At 37.7% G+C, this 20,414-nt stretch overlaps 1 protein-coding gene across 1 annotated transcript in view; it reads right to left on the reverse strand.

The window, feature by feature from the left end:
• Positions 1-20,414, reverse strand: part of LAMA3 (laminin subunit alpha 3) — a 134,772-nt gene that overhangs the window by 10,954 nt on the left and 103,404 nt on the right. The window contains exons 58-67 of the mRNA XM_070942340.1: positions 20,255-20,414; positions 16,678-16,811; positions 12,593-12,737; positions 10,043-10,159; positions 8,232-8,359; positions 6,463-6,583; positions 6,053-6,193; positions 5,810-5,940; positions 5,313-5,444; positions 3,539-3,680 (exon numbers count right to left, since the gene is read on the reverse strand). Of these exons, the coding sequence (XP_070798441.1) occupies positions 3,539-3,680; positions 5,313-5,444; positions 5,810-5,940; positions 6,053-6,193; positions 6,463-6,583; positions 8,232-8,359; positions 10,043-10,159; positions 12,593-12,737; positions 16,678-16,811; positions 20,255-20,414 (1,351 nt within the window). The remainder of the gene's footprint in view (positions 1-3,538; positions 3,681-5,312; positions 5,445-5,809; positions 5,941-6,052; positions 6,194-6,462; positions 6,584-8,231; positions 8,360-10,042; positions 10,160-12,592; positions 12,738-16,677; positions 16,812-20,254) is intronic.

The raw sequence follows: 20,414 nt of genomic DNA on the forward strand, positions 1-20,414 counted from the left end.
CATTTAATAATAATAATAATAATAATAATAATAATAATAATAATAATAATAATAATAATAATAATTTTATTTCTATACCGCCCTTCTCCCGAAGGACTCAGGGCGGTGTACAGCCTATTAAAAACACAAAAATATACAGATATCAATTAAAAATAATTAAAATTATTAAATAATTTTGGCCCAAATTAAAACCCAGAAATTTAAAATACCCAATTTAAAACCATTTACTTCGATAGCCCGGCCTGGCGGAACAGCAAGGTCTTGAGGGCACAGCGAAATACACGGATGATACATTTTATGTATCATCCAGCTTCTGTTCTGTTCTTTAAAGTACATTTCATATATATAAAAATGTAAATTCTCACACTTTTTGAAATTATATTCCAATAATTTGGAAACTAACAAGACAACAGAAATGGATATTGTTTGATTTTATGATTGCAAATTAACTGTTATAAGATGTAAAAAATCATTCACTCTGTAACGATTAAAAGCATGTTTAAATAATTCCTTCTATATGTTGAACAAGCATTAAAAGTCTGTTTAGAAATTGTAGCTATATATACTAATTTACATGCTTAATTTTACTTTTTTCTTATTGTTTTATAAACTGACTATAGATACAGTTATAATCAGTGGTGGGATCCTCCTGATTTAACAACCGGTTCGGTGATAGCGTGATTTGCGCATTTATTTATTTTATTTTATTTTATTTTATTTTATTAAAATTTATATGCTGCCCTTCTCCCGAAGGACTCGGGGTGGCTCACAAGTACAAAATGACAATAAAAACAATATCACTAAATAGCATTAAAAATCCAATTTAAAATCCCCCAGTTAACTAAAAAACCCAACCAGATCAGGTGATTTTAGTAAAAAGCCAGGTCTTAAGATCTTTGCAGAAGGAACGGAGATCAGGGGCTGTCCGGAGCTCAGTGGGTAATTCATTCCAGAGGGTTGGCGTGGCTACCAAGAACGCCCTCAATCTGGGGGCCACCAGCCGACATTGTCTGGCCGATGGCACCCGGAGGGGGGCAGCCCTATGTTACCGCACTGGGCAGTGGGAGGCCGGTAGGAGGTGGTCCTGTAAGTACCCTGGGCCCGTGCCATGTAGGCAAGAGCCAGCACCTTGAAGCAGATCCGAAAGGCCATCGGCAGCCAGTGCAGCTCACGCAGGAGAGGTGTTACATGGGAGTAACGAGAAGCTCCCGTAACAACCCGTGCGGCCGCATTCTGGACCAGCTGGAGCCTCCGAATGCACCCCAAGGGCAGCCCCATGTAGAGAGCATTACAGTAATCCAGACGAGAGATAATGAGAGCTTGAGTGACTGTGTGGAGGGCATCCCTGTCTAGGAAAGGGCACAACTGGCGCACCAGGCGAACCTGTGCAAAAGCCCTCCTTGTCACGGCCATCAGATGATCTACCAAGGACAGCCGGGAATCAAGGAGGACGCCAAGATTGCAAACCCTTTCAGAGGGAGTCAGCAACTCCCCTCCCATCTGCAGAGATGGGGATTCTAGATCAAGGGATGCCGGCATCCACAACCACTCAGCTTTGGAGGGGTTGAGTCTGAGCCTGTTCCGACCCATCCAGACCCGTACTGCCTCCAGGCACTGGGATATCACGGAAAGGACATCCTGGATTGGTTCGTGGTGGAGATGTAAAGCGTACTGATGATATCCCACCCCTAAACTCCGAATGATCTCACCCAGCGGCTTCATATAGATGTTAAAGAGCAGGGGGGAGAGAACCAACCCCTGCGGCACCCCACAAGTGAGGGGCCTGGGGGGGGAATCTCTGCCGCCCCCGCCCAAACAAACTGCGTACGGCCCGAGAGGTAGGAGAAGAACCACTGTAAGACAGTGCCTCCCACCCCCAACCCCCAAGCCGACGCAGTAGGATACCATGGTCGATGGTATCAAAAGCCACTGAGAGGTCAAGTAGCACCAGGATGGAGGAATAACCAACATCCCGGGCTCGCCAGAGATCATTCACCAGGGCGACCAATGCCGTTTCTGTGCTATGTCCATGCCTGAAATCCGACTGGTACGGGTCCAGGTAATCCGCTTCCTCCAGGAATTGTGGAAATTGATAGGCCACCACAGACTCAACAACCTTCGCTATAAAGCGAAGGTTGGAGACAGGACGAAAGTTGTTCAGGGAGGCTGTGTGCAGTTTGAAGAAATCTTCACTTCCTGGTTTCTTCAGAGGAGTAACACAGCTGATTCGCATGACAATCTGCTCTACTGAGTAAATCAGCTGAGAAGATAAAGGTCAGAAAATAGCACGGGCAGACAGATGGGCCCATCTGAACATCGGGGAGAACCGGTTCACTCCCAGTTGATTGTCGGAACTCCCGGTTCACCCAAACCGGTCTGAACTGGTAGAATCCCACCCCTGGTTATAATTCAATGAACAAGTTATGCTTACTGACTAATGGTATGACTTGTTTGGGAATATATCTTATTAAAGCTGATGGCACTTGCAAATGACAGCACTGTAAAACAGTAGTCTGTCAGTTTATGAAAATGACTATGATGTCTTTTTATTAGTTAAAGAAAAAAGAGGGGTCTATAAGGATCTTAAACCATTTGCTTCTAATCAAATACTATGTATGAATACATGGCTATGTATTCATATATCTTTCATATGTGGTTGTCCTCCACTATTTCCTGGAGTTTGCTCAAATTCATGATCATTGCATCGATGACACTATCTAACCGTCTCATCCTCTGCCATCCCTTTCTCCTTTTGCCTTCAATCTTTCCCAGCATCAGGACCTTTTCCAATGAGTCCTCTCTTCTCACTAGGTGGCCAAAAAAACATGAGCTTCAGTTTCAATTCTAGCTTATGATCAGACTGCTATATTTTACTTTTATTAATCAATATGAATTTTCCTTATATAAAAAAAAACATTTTCTAGTTATTATTTATCTGAAAGAAAAAGCTGTACTCTGAGATAAAAGTGGTGGAGGATGTTTCCAATCTCATCTAAAATCAGTGCCTAGGCATGGAATGCCTATTATATTGAATTGTCTCTAGCTACTCTCCCATGAACAGATGCTGCCTTAATGTTGATAATTTGCTATTCATTATGGCACAATGCTGCAGAGATCATTCTGAATATATGTGCCCTAATTGTACCCCTATCAGTTGCAGTTGGTATTTAGGCTTATAAATTTTCAGTATCAAGTGAGGATTTATTCCCTCTAAATTTTGGTTGAATTTTACTGCTGCTGTTGTATTTTTTTGCTGCTTAGACCCTGTTTCCCCCCAAATAAGGTATCCCCTGATAATAAGCCTAATTGGGCTTTTGAGCTCATGGCAATAAGGCCAAGCACTTATTTCGGAGTTCAAAAAAATATAAGACAGGATCTTATTTTTGGGGAAACACGATAATGTTACATGGTCCTATTGTTTATTTTCTGTATTATTTTTCATGATAAAAATAGGTAGCCAATTTTTATATGTAGTTGTACAGTATAACAGAACTCACAAAAATTAAATAATTTTCTTTAACAAAACTTCATTTCCAACCTTTGAAAGCTTTGGATGGTGTACATCTGGTAATTCTTTCAACAGCATTGGCTTTTGTCGTTCTGGAATCATACAAAACCCTAGAGACACATCGCTCCTAACAGAATCGGTTAAATTTTGAACCTGAGCAGGAAGCTGTGAACTAGTATGGAGATAAAAGAATAATGATACTGATTATTGCTTAAATAGATTAGTTAAGAAAAAGAACTTGCTGAAAGCAAAGCACGATATGAATAAAGAAGGATTGTGGGAATAATAAAAAAAAGGCTTATTTCAATATATTCAGAATAAAAGGAAAAGAATAAATGAACTAGCTGTTTATTTGAATAATATGTTACCTGCAGACTTAGAAAGGGAAGGACTGAAGTTTGCATTTGAGAGAGGTATGGACAAAAAGTGCCTATTTACCTTGAATTTAAATCTCCAGGACCAAATAGGACAAAGTATTTTTCTAAAATTAAATAAATACTTTTAAAAAGAAGGGGGGAAAAACCCTATCTGGAGATTTAAACTCAGAGTAAACAGGCACAGACAAAACACTAAGATACACTAAAAATGTACATGATGATACAATGATACAGTTCTAATCACATGAATATTATATACTTTCTCCTGGATCACCTATCCTGGCGACCAGAAAACACTAAGGAAAATGGAAACAATACAACTGATAAAAAATAAGGATGACTGGCACTCTGCATAATATAGCCTTGTCTTCTTCTAATATGACATGTTGTTGTAAATCTGTTTAGTCATTAAAAACATCATAAAAATCTATATTCCACTAAAACTCTTGTGACTGTAACCAGGGGTAGGTTCTAGTTATCTTTACTACCGGTTCACAACGGGAGCACGCGCGCTTCTGCACATGCGGAGTTCGTCAATTATGACATCAGGGCAGGTGGGCGGAGCCTCCCACCGCTTTTACTACCGGTTCGTAAGAACCGGACAGAACCGGAAGCAACCCACCACTGACTGTAACCTTTAACTGGATGAAACAGTTAATCCTAGGGCAAACCTTTTCAACCAAGCTACTCAAAAGCATTAACTTACAGAATGCAGGGACCCATTATACCCACAGGAGTGAAATTTTGGAAAGTTCTTGCTGTTTCAGTGCTATTGCACTGCTGCTATACAGCATCATTGTCATAGTCATTCCCTAACATCTTCCCACAAGTCAGTAGGGAAGGAGAACAGAACAGAATAACAAAGTTGTTCTGGCAAGCTTGCAGGGAGAAAGGGATCACGTGACTGTGGCTAATGGTGGGAGCACGCCAGTGGGTTTGGAGTTGTAGCTTCCTTCCTGGGAAGCTTGCAGGGAGAAAGTCAATGGGAACAGTTGGCAACCATTTGTGAACTTTGCACTTGGGAGATTGGATGAATCGGCACCAGTACCTTATCAAAGAGATTTCTGGAAGAATTGAAGACTTTAATTTCCTAAAACTTCCTTTCCATTTGTATAGCACATTGGGGGGAAAAAATTTTTTCTTTCTTTACTATTGATTTTTGTATTGTTTTTTTTTCTGTTATTCTTTAACAATAAAAATACAATAAAAAATAATAATAATAAAAAGAAAGTCAATGGGAAACTTTGCAGAGAATGTCACAAGTTGCTCCCATACCCATACAATCTCTGCACTTGCAAATATATCTGAAAGGATGATCCAATGTGTCATGGGTTGTTTAGTATTTTTAAAAATCATGTTGAAAAATTCGTGGTTTGTTAAATTAAATAGATTACCATATATAAACTATGATTACATAATATATTTACCTTTCTATAAAGACATTGGACATACACCCTTCAAAGTTGTTCCCACCCAGTTTTATTGGTCGATTCATTGATTTCCTTTCAGGAGTTACAACTGTTTTTGAGTTAAGCATATCATCAACTAATAACTTCAGCCTAGAAGGATAAAAATGCATATAAGAGTGAAATTATCATGGCAAAACTATTATGATACCTAAATAATACTTAATTATTTAATTAGATCATTCCCTTCTAGGAACTGTTACCAAAGTTCTCATTATATACTACATCACTATGTAATTTGGCTTAGAAGCTAAGTGCCACCCACCCAACACAGTAATTTTATATTTTGTTATTGATAATGTTGTCATATTTAAAAATACCTCTGTGAAAAACAAATCATTCTCAGAAGCCAAATCCATTGATGTATTACTTCTAATGCAGTTTAAGCATTCATAACTAAGCATTATATTAAACAATAAAATTATATTTTGACCAATACAATAATCATTCAAACATACATATCATCTTCTTTTATCACTGTTATGTAATGCATTGAACCAATTTCACATTTTTTGCTAGATTGGATTTCTTCATCAGCCAGGCTTACAATTACATAGCCATTTCTTAGGAAAACGGTAAAATCGGCAAGCTAAAAGGAGGAAAAAGAAACATTTTTTAAAAAATATTGATATTTTGGATTTTGTAGGAAACCAATTATACTGTATTTTAAAAGACAGCAAAAGATAATTCATCATTCTTACCCGTATATTATAACTTAATAGCATTCCATTAACTGCCAATGTGTGAAAACCAAATCCAACTTGGAAATTATCAGGGAATGGAAAATCTTTATCACTTAAGTCAAGAAATCCATTCTTGAAAAAGTTTGCAGTTCTCACCAGCTAAAAAATACAAGTAGATGATAAATACTTTATTTTTAAAACAAAGTGAGTTATTTTGCTTGCTTCTCTATTATTTATACAAGCTTAACAGAGCTCTCATATGGTGAGATTTATACATTTCTGGACCATATAGAGCCATAAATCCCATAGCAAGTCTTCTTTTAGAAATATTTAGAGGTTATGATTAAATAATTAAAAGGAATTATGATTAAAGAATTGTGAATATTATGGAGTAATGCCAAGTAATAAAAGAAGTGGTGATTATTTACCTTCCAGTCATCCGGGCATTTTCTGCTGACACCAAAACTTTCAGAGAAGCTTATAGAACGTTCAAATGAGGTTTTAATATTCATCATGCACCCACGAAATGGTGGTGTGGATATATTAAACCTGCTTTCAAAAATAAGTAAATAACAGCAACCAGCAAACCACAGCTTTAAAGTTAATATTATGCAAATCTCTTGTCTTTTGGGATAGATAAGCTCTCCATTATCAAAATGAATTACATTAACTATATTGTAATCTCCTCTTTGGTCTAGTATTTGGTCTTGCCACCAGATTAGGAAGCAGGAGACTGTGAGTTCTAGTCCTGCCTTAGGTATGAAAGCCGGCTGGGTAATTTTGGGCCAATCACTGTCTCTCAGTCCCTTTCACAGGGTTGTTGTTATTGTTGGGGAAATAGGAAAAGGAAGAAGTTAACTGTCTTAAGATATTTATAAAAATAATAAAAGTGGGGTAAAAAAAATCTAATAAATACTGTAAATAAACTTTCCAATGGCTGTAAAGCCAGGGTAAAGAATTTATTCTTTGAGGTTGTTTGAATTTTAATTCTATGTGTCTGTGGTGACTGGACTGTTGAGAATTCACCATACAAGAGAAAACAAATGATTCTTACTCATCTCTAAATTATGTTTGTGTGTTTCTCTTCAAAACATGTATTTATTCAAAGAATAAGGTAGTTTTAAAATTATACATAGAAAATAAATAATTTTTTTCTTACCATTATTTATAATTACATACCGTATTTTTCGGAGTATAAAACGCACCTTTTTCCCCTCTAAAAGAGGCTGAAAATTTGGGTGCGTCTTATACTCCGAATGTAGCTTTTTGAAGCTTTTTTTCAGCCCTAACAAGGCACTAGTGAGCGATCTTCCCAGCATTGCCTGCTCCCTCGACTCTCCGCTGTGCTTTAATGAGTGAGTGAAGTACTCTCCATGCTTTACTCCGATTCTCAGCTGTTCTTTAGAAGCTTTTTTTTCAGCCCTAACTAGGCGCTAGCCGAGTAAAGCACTCCCCACCCCTGCTTTGCCTTTTTTCATTGCTGCTTCCTCTCAGCTGTGCCTTAGGAAGCTGCTTTTTATCCCCAAGCAGGGGATAAAAAACCAGCAAATTAATGTGCTGAAGCTGACCGGACTAAGGATGCTAGCCAGATAAATACCTGGTAGGCAGATTTTTCCCCCTATTTTCCTCCCCAAAAACTAAGCTGCATCTTATAGTGTGGTGCGTCTTATACTCCGAAAAATACGGTAGGTTTATACCAAGTGCATTTTTGGTACAAAAAAAAGTATACTATAGGAAATTCTGGAATTCACATTTATATTCTAAAACTGTGATCATCCCCCTGAAAAGTGCTTACTTCTTTTGGGGAAAAAGGTTTTGATTGTGTGTTACCCTCAGCTCATGTGAATGGCAAGCTCAATTTCCAGAAAGAAAAAGCTTTAGTTAAAAGTTCTTCATTCCAGTTTAGAAGAAGGAAAGAGTTATTTAGTCATCCAGCTGGATGTTCTATTCTTTCTGTTACCTTACATCAAGTAAGAAGAACTTGTAATCAAGCCAAATGCACCTCAGTGACTATATAAAGTTGCTTCTAGATAACTGACAATATCCATACCAGGCATCAATCCCAAACCTAAGAAAGGCAACCGTCTCCAGCTAAATCACAATCCAGGGGCAAGAATGCATTCAGCATAGCCAAGGCCTTAACATGCATCCTTTCCACCCTGCACCAGCCCCTATCTTCAAGATGCTTGTCACTCACCGTTCTCTTAGAGAGGTTGGAATTCCTCCCAAGTAATATGAATCAAAATGAAATGTATTCACGGTGGCATATAATCTAAGTCTGTCAACCCCAAAAATATATTGTTTGGGGGAAATGCGTAAAATAACCTGAAACAAATAAAGCAAACAGATTTAAAGCCTTCATTATTTCATTATGATTTCACCATTTACATTTACAGGTAGTATCTTTATTATTATTAATATTGTGCCTTTTTATATTTTTTGAATTAGTTTTTTAATAATTAATTCAAACAATGCATTATCAATATTATAGGTAAGAAAATTAAGACAATACTAAAGTACAGTTAGTCAACAGGAAACATAAAATCAGCAAGACGGGAGAGGAACCCGAAGTGCTCTTTTAAAATAGAAGGTTTTTAAAAGGCCACAGCACAAACTTTGCAAGAAACCTATATTAGCTTCCAGTTCTTGTCTAAAACGTAGAAAATGTTGATATGGCCAACATGCACAAAACATTTTCACACACACCCCTTACTTTCAAATAATGACTTAAAAGCATTTCCCTTGAATGACACTGGAGGCTTTGCATTATGCCATTTTTTTCCATACCATCAAGTCCTAATAAGGATTTAAAATTGTTTAAATCTCTAAGACCATATAACTGAATGTGGGAAAGATATAAGATAGTGCAGACTCTTGGTTAATATAGTAATAAAAGAATAAATGGACTTTTGCTAAATAATGACCACAAAATAGAATTTGAAAAGAGATTTACTGGTTTCCACAGATTATCTCATAACTGCTGCCCCACCCCAGTTCTAAAATGATTCCTGATAAGTATTCCTAGGCTTGGATTCTGAGACTGTTTCATCTGTGCAGATGGAACTATAGAGAAATACTTCTCAACTACTATAAAATAGTTGGGAACTCTCCTCCTGCTAGGAGGAAGGGCTCAGCACTGCCATCCTTTGACTGGAAGTTCCAGTTCACAATCATCACTGAGAGACCCAGGCATTAGGTTTGAATATTATAGGCAGAGGGTACATAAGCAGCTGGGGTAATATCTGCTGGCAGCAACCTAAATATGATGTCTTTGCTCTCAGATCTGCATGAAAACATTCTGCTGCCTGAGGCAAACAATAAGACAGCACCCCTCACCTTTTTATATTAAAAAACAACAACTGAGCTAGTAGTTAACAAGGTGATGGTTCAACAACCCGAAAATGGTTTTGTTTATTCAGGAGGAATAGGAAAAGGGTTCTCCTGTTTTCCACCAACCAGAGACATTTCTGCATTGTTGGCTGGCCCTGTCCATTTCCTACCTCTTGCACAAACACTCTACTGAATACTAAATCATGTTTAGCCTTTCCCAAGCTAAGTGCAGATTTCAACTCCTGAAATTCTCTAGCCAGCAAGGCCATTGCTGAGAAGCCTAGGTATTGTAACCCATCCAACTTCTGCATATCCAGAAGACACCAAAGCTGGACAAGACTGTCTTAGAACCTTCTGATATCAAGATTCTGATAATATGGAGGTTCCCAAATATGTTAATCCAACTTCCTCCTGGGAACCTTTTGTCTGGAGGGGGCAAAGCAAAGTATGACAAATTTGGTGGTGGGACTGACACACAATCCTAATCTCCTACATAATGTCTCCTTATGCTGACATATACATTTGGGAGCAATGCCATATATTTGTTTTAAGAGTAATCTTTAAAAATTTCCATATGTGTAGCTAAGATTAATGAAATTGCTAGCATATTACAAAGGGATACGTGTGAGCATTTTCATATTGATAACAGCTCAGATTGTTTTGTGCAGAGAAACTTACCAGTTTTTCTGTTACACTCCTCATGGTTCCATTTGTTATTTCTTTCGGAGGTTGTGAATCAACTTTGTATGTGAATATTGGTTGGCCATTTTCAATTCGCAAACTAATAAACTTGTCCTATAATGTTTTATACAAAATAATACATAAATAGGCATTAACAGGCATATTTTCTTTTATTCAAAATAACATCTAATATTTATATATTTTCCTAGTAGTCTGATAGTTTCAGATTTCATATTTTAAAGAAAAAAATATATTGTTCCTTCTTAGGAAGAGAAAGAGTGCTATCCTTTCCCATAGATTTGATGAATTACAATTCCAAATATTAGAATTGCAACAACTGGAGAGTATTGGTGGGAATGACTGATTGAAGACAGTACAATGATCAATTTTCCATTTACTTAGCAAAAAAACAAAAACAAATGACTTAGCATAAAGTTTATTTATTTATTTATTGGTTTGATTTATATGCCGCTCTTCTCCTCGAAAGGATGGAAGGCTGAGTCAACCTTGAGCCTGGTGAGATTTGAACTTGCAGTAATTGCAGGCAGCTGGTGCTATTTAACAGCACTTTAGTCTGCTGCGCCACCAAGGCTCTTTGTGTGAGAAAAGTTGTGAGAAAGTTAAGGTTATGTTCCAAAAACTTCAATGCAGTTGGCATCATAAGTGCTCAGGAGGTATTACTAAGCTTATCTGCTTGACATAATGTTAAAATCTGAAAACTGAGATTCAGAAAATACTATGAAATTTAAATTACATGCATGAAGCCTAAAGGAAAACATAAATTTTCCAGCTCCATAGTTTATGGCTATATAACTCTTCATGCCATATTTGAATATTCCTAGGTTAGTGAGAAAAACAATGAAAACTGTTTGCACTAATGTAATTTTATATCAATTTACACTTCTACAAAGTAAAATATATATTACTAAGTATATAAGTATGTAAAAAGAGCTGCGGTGGTGCAGTGGTTAGAGTGCAGTACTGCAGGCTACTTCTGCTGATCACCAGCTACCAGCAGTTTGGCAGATCGAATGTCACCAGGTTCAAGGTTGACCCAGTCTTCCGAGGTAGGTAAAATGAGGACCCAGATTGTTGGGGGCAATATGCTGACTCTGTAAACTGCTTAGAGAGGGCTGTAAAAGCACTATGAAGCGGTATATAAGTCTAAGTGCTATTGCTATTACTATAGCCCTGAATGGATTAAATTAAATTTATTGTAGTTGACAGATATTATGCAAATTACAGCTGAGAAAGTAAATTCTCAACATTTCAATATCTATACATCAACAATATTTTGCAAATTATTCCCTTTCTTTTGGGATTATGCTAGTTAATAGAACTGTTTTATGAGATGCCTTTACTATTTTAGATTTATATATCGCTTCATAGTGCTTATACAGCCATCTCTAAGCAGTTTATAGAGTCAGCCTATTGCCCCCAACAATCTGGGTCCTCATTTTATCCACCTCGGAAGGATGGAAGGCTGAGTCAACCTTGAGCCAGTGAGATTTGAACTGCTGAACTGCAGCCAGCAGTCAGCTGAAGTAGCCTGCAGTACTGTACTCTAACCACTGCTTCACCTCAGCTCTTTAAATCAAATATTACTGAAGAGAACCTGGAGATAGGTTCAAAATGCAAACCGACAGCTCAGTTTTCCCACTCAGATGGCCCCAACCAGGGGTGGGTTCTACTTACCTTTACTACCGGTTTGCAGCAGGGCCGCGCGCGCAAGCAAAGCGAGCATGCGCAGAAGTGTTTTGATGATGTTGGGATCGGCGGGCGGAGCCTCCTGCCAGTTTTACTACCAGTTCTATAGAACTGTGCGAACCGGGGGCAACCCACCACTGGCCCCAACTCAGAAGACAACTTCACCCACCAACAAACTCCACATTGTAGAATGAATGAAGAATCTGAATAAGTGGGGACCACTCATTTGCCAGACGTTTTCTATAAGTTTTCATTAAAAATATTTCAGCAGCTATTCTTGTTTATTTAAGTCTTAAACTATGAATAAAACAACTGGGTATTTTAAAGCTTCTCCCAGATGCATTTAGGGCAACATCATTCCTTAATAGGAAAGAGAAAAGATTTAAATGGATTAAGAATAATCTTCTTTCTATGGATGAAATTTAGACCCTCAATTGAACAGTATAATGTACATACATACAAACATACACACACAAACAGACTATACAAATATATATACATACATTCTGTACATAAATACATATATAATAGGTCTCTGAGATGCACTTCCACCAAGTCTGTTTCTTTATATCACAAAACTATTAAAACTGTTTATGAATAATTTTTCAAACAATACAGTGTATGTTAGAATCTGAAACAATCAGTTATTTGAATCTGTGTTTCAAATTATTTTCAATGATAGGTTAATAGATGCAAATTTGCGGTTGGTATTGACTTATTTACATTGTTTCAGAACAATTTATCTGTATGGATCTTCTTTTCCCTGTGCCTAATTTCCTTCCTTCCTCTTCTCCCCCACTTTCCAGTTTGCCTGGAAACATTTACATGAATATTAATTACCTGATTTTCTGCAAAGAACACCAACCCGACATCTGAAGTAGTTTGAATGGTTTGTTCATATCTTATGATTCCTGTGCCTGGAGAGGCTTTGATATGTGCATAACCTATGCCTTCAAAGTAAAATTCAGCAGATTGTTCTCTGTATCTGAAATAAAGAAATATGCAGATGAAAATGCTACCATCCTATCAAGCATATTTGATATATCAAGAAATGTTTTAAACAAAGAAAATTGTCAAACTAAGTGAAAATTGTGTTTCCCCTCATAAGAAAGGAAACTATATCTTAAAGCTACGTCATTTCTTCAGAGATATTTGTTTTCTTATTGTTTTTAACAATTCCTTACACATTTATGAAGTTTAAATAATAGCTTACAATTGGTTTTATGAATTTTAAAATAAAGCTGTGTCTGAAAAGAAATAGCAAGTTAACCAAACTTCTTTATCTTTCTTCAACCTGCAGATGAACAAATTTCTTTGAATTTCAAAACTTGCTTCACAGGTTGCATTAAGCTATTTTTGTTTCAAACATATTTATTGAATAGCCACAATTCAAACATCATGCTAAGCACCAGTCCTTGTTTCAAAATCACGATCAGTGGGTTGTCATAAGGAATGTGTTAAGAAGCTTAAACATGACTCAAAGACCTAGTATGGGATAGTGGCTCAAAGACTAAACTAAAATAGGAACTCAGGTTCTTCACTTTCAGCCACTAAAGTTCATTGGGTGTCTTGGGACCACTTACAGTGTTTCAGTACCCCGGTGCATTGGGAAGGGGGCGACTGAAGGAAAAAGTGCTGTATAATCTTGAAGAAAGTGGAATATATATCAGATAAATAAAATTGCAATTGAACTTTGATTTCAAGTGTGTGGATCAAGTTGCTTCAGTAAGAAACCTATAGCACCTGCACAAAAGTTAATCAAAGTCTAAATCTGTTTGAAGGCACTGACTTAACCTGTCACTTTGAAGCAATTCAGCAATTCAGTTCAAAGTTTTGAAAAGATGACTTGATCCAATTGCTTATGCAAAGTCCCACCTAACATACTGTAATGGCACATATGAATGATCTTGGAGAGACAGGAAGAAGAGCTGCAGACTAGGCAAGGGTCAGATAAGAGGTAGCTCAGTCAGTAAAAGGAATGTATGTATGGCAAATATCTCAGAAGGAATGCTCCTTAGTTTCTTGGATTGTAAAGCTGAGGGGAGAGAGATGTATTTTCAGACTTGAAAGATTCACTTAATGTAACTTTATAATAAAGACAGACCTAGAATTTCTGGGTGTGTTTCTCATCTGGACTATCTCGCAAGGCTGACCCATATGAAACCAAAAGCAAACATACTATTGCTTAATGCAATGTGATAGCTCAACCACAGAATAAAGTATCAGAGAATGCACGTAATATTTTAAAGTGAAGCTCAGTGAGAATTGAAATATAATCTATAAATGTGAGAGAGAAGTTTGGCATAGAAAAAAGAAATTGTGAATAAGCTTAATTATTGTTAGTCTAATGTCTAATTTCTTCTGCTCTCACTGACTGCATTCTTCAAGTGGTAATAAAATGCCTAGCCAATGCCGGCCAATATCATGCATTGGTCTCCTCAGAAATGAACCTAGCTAGAGGCATTCATAGGATTTACCTCTTTTATAAAAAAAGACAAGAGTAGCACTGTGCCATAAGCTCCATCTCTTTCATACATGCACATATTGTCACAATACATGTAGAAAAAAGTTAACTGCATCACCTTGGCACCATGCATTTTTTGTCATTTCTTCCATGTGACTTTACACTAATGCCATTGACTCCATCTCCAAGGTATGACCATCGGAGTCAGTATGCTCTGAAAGATATTCTGAAACTGTCAACTCAGGATGCCTCAGTCAAGGACTCCAGAGGGCACTTAATTTACGCAAGCTCAAACCCACAAAGAGCCCTTCGATATTAATTCTAAAACTTGTCAGAAAATACTTCTTTGCCCTTTTGGGAGATAGATAGATAGATAGATAGATAGATAGATAGATAGATAGATAGATAGATGATAGATAGATAGATAGATAGATAGATAGATAGATAGATAGATAGATAGATTTATTTATTTATTTATTTATTTATTTAATTATTTATTTAATTATTTATTATTTATTATTTATTATTTATTATTTATTATTTATTTATTTATTTATTTATTTATTTATTTAGATTTATATACCGCCCTACTCCCGCAGGACTCAGGGTGGTGAATAGCCAGATAAAACACATAAATTACAAAATTTAAAAACAGTATAAAATCTGATTAAATAATCTGGCCTGTGACAATTTAAACAACCCTAATGTTTTTAAGACAAATTTAAAATTCATCATTTGAATTAAAAAAGGAAAAGAAAAAGTTAGGCCAGGCCGGCCTGTTGAAATAGAAAAGTCTTGAGAGCACGGCGAAAGGTGCGTAGATCCGGGATCCTCCGTATCTCCGGGGGCAGCTCGTTCCAGATAGCAGATACTCCCACAAAGAAGGCTCTCCCCCTAGGGGCTGCCAGTTGACACTGTTTGGCCGACGGCACCCGGAGGAGCCCCTCTCTATGAGAGCGTACTGGCCGGTGGGAGGCTATTGATGGCAGCAGGCGGTCCCGTAAATAACCAGGTCGTAAGCCATGGAGCTCTCTAAAGGTGGTGACCAAAACCTTGAAGCGCACCCGGAAGACCACCGGGAGCCAGTGCAGCTCGCGCAGGAGAGGTGTTACATGGGAACGCCACGTTGCTCCCATAACCACCCACGCAGCCGCACTCTGCACCAGCTGGAGCCTCCGGATGCTCCTCAAGGGGAGCCCCATGTAGAGAGCATTACAATAGTCCAGGCGGGAGGTGACGAGGGCATGAGTGACCGTGGGTAAGGAGTCCCGATCTAGAAAGGGACGCAACTGGCGGATCAGGCGAACCTGATGAAAAGTCCTCCCGGTCACGGCCGTCAAATGCTCTTCTAAAGACAACCGTGAATCCAGGAGGACGCCCAAGTTGCGAGCCCTCTCCGTGGGAGCCAACGACTCGCCCCCAATAGTCAGTGATGGCTCCAACTGTCTATATCGGGACACCGGAAACCACGGCCACTCGGTCTTGGATGGGTTGAGCCTGAGTCTGTTTCTCCCCATCCAGATCCGCACGGCCTCCAGGCACCGGGACATCACTTCAAGGACATTGTTGGGGTGGTCCAGGGTGGAGATGTACAGCTGAGCGTCATCAGCGTACTGATGATACTTCACCCCAAAACCACGAATGATCTCACCCAGTGGCTTCACATAAATGTTGAACAGAAGGGGCGAGAGGACCGACCCTTGCGGCACCCCACATATAAGGCGCCTCGGGGTCGACCTCTGCCCCCCTGCCAATACAGACTGCGACCGGTCGGAGAGAAAGGAGGAGAACCACCACAGCACAGTGCCTCCCACCCCCAACTCTTCCAACCGGTGCAGCATGATACCATGGTCAATGGTATCAAAAGCCGCTGAGAGATCTAACAGGATCAGGACAGAGGAATAACCCCTGTCCCGAGCCCTCCAGAGATCATCAACCAACACGACCAATGCCGTTTCCATGCTGTACCCGGGCCTGAAGCCCGACTGGAACGGATCCAGTTATACCGTTTCATCCAGGTGCTGGGGAAGCTGTCATGCAACTACACTCTCAACAACCTTCGCCACAAAGCAAAGGTTGGAGACCGGACGATAATTAGCCAACACTGCCGGGTCCAGGGAAGGCCTGAAACTATTTACATAGTTTCATCATGTAGATCCTCAAAAATCATAATAACCCACTGAAAGCTTCAGCCACCTATATTTGACCTCACAGATAACTAATAACACCCTAAATAAGCGGAGGGGAATACTTTATTTGAGATCAGATGCCAATAGGTAGAAGAACAAGGAGTAGCATTACTGTGTACTTGACTAACTTAAAATCTGAATATGATTTTAAAAGATACATAGAAGTTTTTGAAAGCTGATAATAATTATCCACATTTGAATAGGAGAAACAGAATGTGCTTGACAACATTCCACATTGATAATTATCTACAGCACATCTAGAAAAAAATTACCTCCTGCATGGTTGCACCGCAGTAGTATTAAGATTAAAAGTCTTCTTGAAATTGTACAGGCTGAAAACTCTGTCATTTAAGCTATCTAATTCAATGCATCCTTCATAACGGGGATAGTCCAGTACACTCGGAGGCTGTAAGAATAAAAACACTCTTTAAAAAAATTGCAGCAAATTTCAATAATGCTCAGTACTGTATAAACATAGAAATTGCAATTGTCGTGAGATTCTGTGCCCTCTGATACATTTTCATCATTGCATTACACAGACCCAACCATTACAAATACATTCAGAATTCCATATCCTTAAAATTCTAATTCTTAATTAAAAGAACTTAAAAAGAAAGGTTTAGGCTTTTAAGATTGCAAAAATAACTTTGAACATTTGGGTTTTACTGATTCACTGAATGTTCACCCTAATAATTAAAAATCTCACTTTCACACAACATTCCTCAATTCCTCCAGCCTATTCTGAAGTCAACCATGCAGTTATACTCATTCTTCAGAATAAAGAAAACAGGTAGAGAAAATCTTGAGACAATTGGTGTTTACTCTTCAGCTGATCAGTAAGTATGAAAAATCAACTTTCCCCTCAGTGTCCCATCTAAAACTACTGCAACAAAACCCTGTCACTCTGTAATGCAAAAAGAAAAGAAAATAGATTGTGAGCAGAAAGATCTAGTAGATATTTCTCATTAGTTGCAAAATGTATTTAAAAAATCACATGCTGGCACATTTCTCACAGAGATAAAGATCTAGCTCTTAAATTGCCATCCTTATAGTATGGAAAACCTGTGAAAGTAGTGTGGTATCATGTCAAGTTTGCAATCAAATATTTATCACAAAGCCTCTAGCCATAGTTGCAAGCTAGAGTAATAAATGAAGTGGGAAAAGCAGAATAATAAATCCCAAAGGATGCCAACAAACACACACCAGGAACAGGATGCTGAAGTTGTCTTTGGTAGGGGGAGCGGCAAAGGAGGGGCGGAATTTGAATATTCTAGATTGACCAAAATCCCTTCACCCTAACTTCATATTCTAAATAAAACAAATACAGTTAATAGCATGCCCTCATTCACAAATGAAGTCGGAATGGAAATTTAGAGCTCAATTGTAGTTGTAGGTTTAGGATTACCTGTAATCTGAGCATTGAATTCGTGTTAACACAGTGTTGAAAAATTAAAGAAAACAGACGGTAGTCCATCTGATAGTATATGATATTGTAACACCTTCTTTTTTACATGGGATGATAATTTTTGATTATATCAAACAGCAAACATGAGAGTTTTTTGAATGTAATTGAGATTCTAACTGGCCTACTGATGATAACAGATGCATATAAGTCTTATAAGGTGTGTTATTGTCTCTGTGATAAGGAATAATAGAATTCTTGGTTGCAAATTTATGGAAAATATGATTAAAGAATGCTTACTAGAATATACAAAGAATCCCAGTTTGCATCCATCCAAGTAGCAGATAGATAATTTTTAGGTTGATCAGATTATATTTTCTTTGAAAAGATTAAAGTTAAATATTGGGAAAATAATGAAAAAAACTAGTAATTTATCAGCATATTATTTAAAATAAGAGAAACACAAAATGTAATTAATTTACACTTTCTCACTTGTATTTTAATATAAAATAAGTAATTTTGTGATGATACGGTAGATCAATAGCAAATGAGTAATATTTTGAGTGAATTTGATATTCAACTGTTACCACACGATTGTGCAAGGATTTTGAAAGCAGCTTTGGAACTTAAAAAATATTTGAGACAATTCAGCTGGTGAAAAGCAGAAAGCCTCCAGCCTAGATGGTTTCCCTATTAAATTATATAAATATTTTATAGTTATTTTGAGCCCAGTATTATAAGAGGTTTATACTAAATAATTTACATATATTAATTGCCTTTATCTTTTTATGAGGCTTATATAAAGTGAATTTAAAATCAGGTAAAGGTTCTAAATTCTATGGAAAGGTATAAACACATATCATTAATTAAGGTAGACACTATTAACTATTTTGTTGGCTAGATCATTGCAGTGAGTGTTATCATACATAATTTATCCATCTCAGTCTAGATTGATTAAAACTAGACATCAGACAATTTACATTTATTAATAGATATTTTGGACATAGCTCAAGATGTATTAGATTCTGCTGCATTAAAATGTTTAGAAGCTGAAAAGCTTTTGAAATGTTTCAGATTAATTTTCTAAAGCAAGTTACATGTGGATGCGGATTTCAACCTTCTTTAATTATATGGATTGCAATTATATTTGAGAGCCAGTTTGGTGTAGCGGTTAAAGGCTAGAAACAGGAGATCATGAGTTATAATCCTACTTTAGGAATGAAGCCATCTTGAAGCCTATCTCTTAACATCCTAGAAGGTGGCAATGCCAAGCACTTCAAAAGTGTGGCCCAGAAAACTCTGTGAATTGCTTATGTTCAATTTTACTCCAAAGATAAATAGTGCTATTTTACTTGAAAGTATATGCAGAATCTGGAATAGTAACTTTAAATCAATTATTTTATAATTATTATTTTAAGGAATTTCAATGGCTTCATACAGACTTTTTTTTTTGCCTAATATACCATAGTGGGAAAATAATCAGCTGAAGCATGCCTTAAACCAGGGGTGTCAAACTTGATTTCATTGAGGGCCACATCAGGGTTCTGTTTGATATTGGAGGGGCCAGTGGGCGTGGCCGGGGTGGGTATGGCCAGCACAACATCACTTGTGTCAGGGCGCCTGTGGTGGGCCAAGCATTCTACCAGTGAAAACAGGCTTCCGAGTTCCATTTTTAGCTGTGACAGCCTCCTGAAACCCTCTGCCAGCGAAAACGGAGCTCCGTTTTTACTGGCAGAGGCACTGCAGGGCAGTCCTTTGCTGTTTCCAGGGCAGCCCTGCGGGCCAGATCTAAGCACCCCGCAAGTCAGATCTGGCCTGTGAGCCTTGAGTTTGTCACCCCTGCCTTAAACAGTTGCTTGAGGTGCTTCAAAGAAACTGAAGTAGTCTTGTTCTGAAACCAAATTGATTTTATATTTATATTAAAAATTTTTAAATGTGATAGGTTTGACAAATCTATACATTCTTTTAACCTTTTTCTATAACTTCAAAAATCAAACAAATCATATAATCTGACTAATTTTGTTATGTATGTAGATTTGGGCGGGCAGTTTGAATTAACTGACGGTCAACTGATTGGCTGACCACCACAGCTGCAAGGTATATAAAGGGAGCTGTTTCCCCTGGTCAGTTGCTGGGTTCTCACCCTACAATAAAGAGTTGTTGTCACTCACTGCCTGGCTTGCTGCGTCCTCATTCACCCAACATAACAAATTTGTTCCATTTTCACAATTTTGCTCTTTCTTTCAAAGATGGGTAATGGTGGACAAGAATTTGATGAAAAATAAACAACAACATAACCTCTCAAGGCATATCCTTCAGTGGAGATATTATTTCCAAGTACTTTTTTGTAAGAACAATATGATAAAATTATGAGAAGTGTCATCTGTTGGATTACAAAAATAATGATTTATTTTTTCTAATATTTGCATAAGACATAAAGCTATTACCGTAAATTCTGGTGGATATCCTCCCACATAGAAGACCACTTTGTCAGGATCCAAGTTAAGAAGAGTGTTACTATTCCTACTGGGATCTTGAGGTTCATATTTGGCTGAAAAATCTGAGGGTGCAGCATGCTTATATGCTAATTCTGCATATTGATAAATT

Source organism: Pituophis catenifer, unplaced genomic scaffold (genome assembly GCF_029215685.1).
Source record: "Pituophis catenifer annectens isolate HBS135680 unplaced genomic scaffold, rPitCat1.0.hap2 SCAF_3, whole genome shotgun sequence".
NCBI classification, from domain to species: Eukaryota; Metazoa; Chordata; class Lepidosauria; order Squamata; family Colubridae; genus Pituophis; species Pituophis catenifer.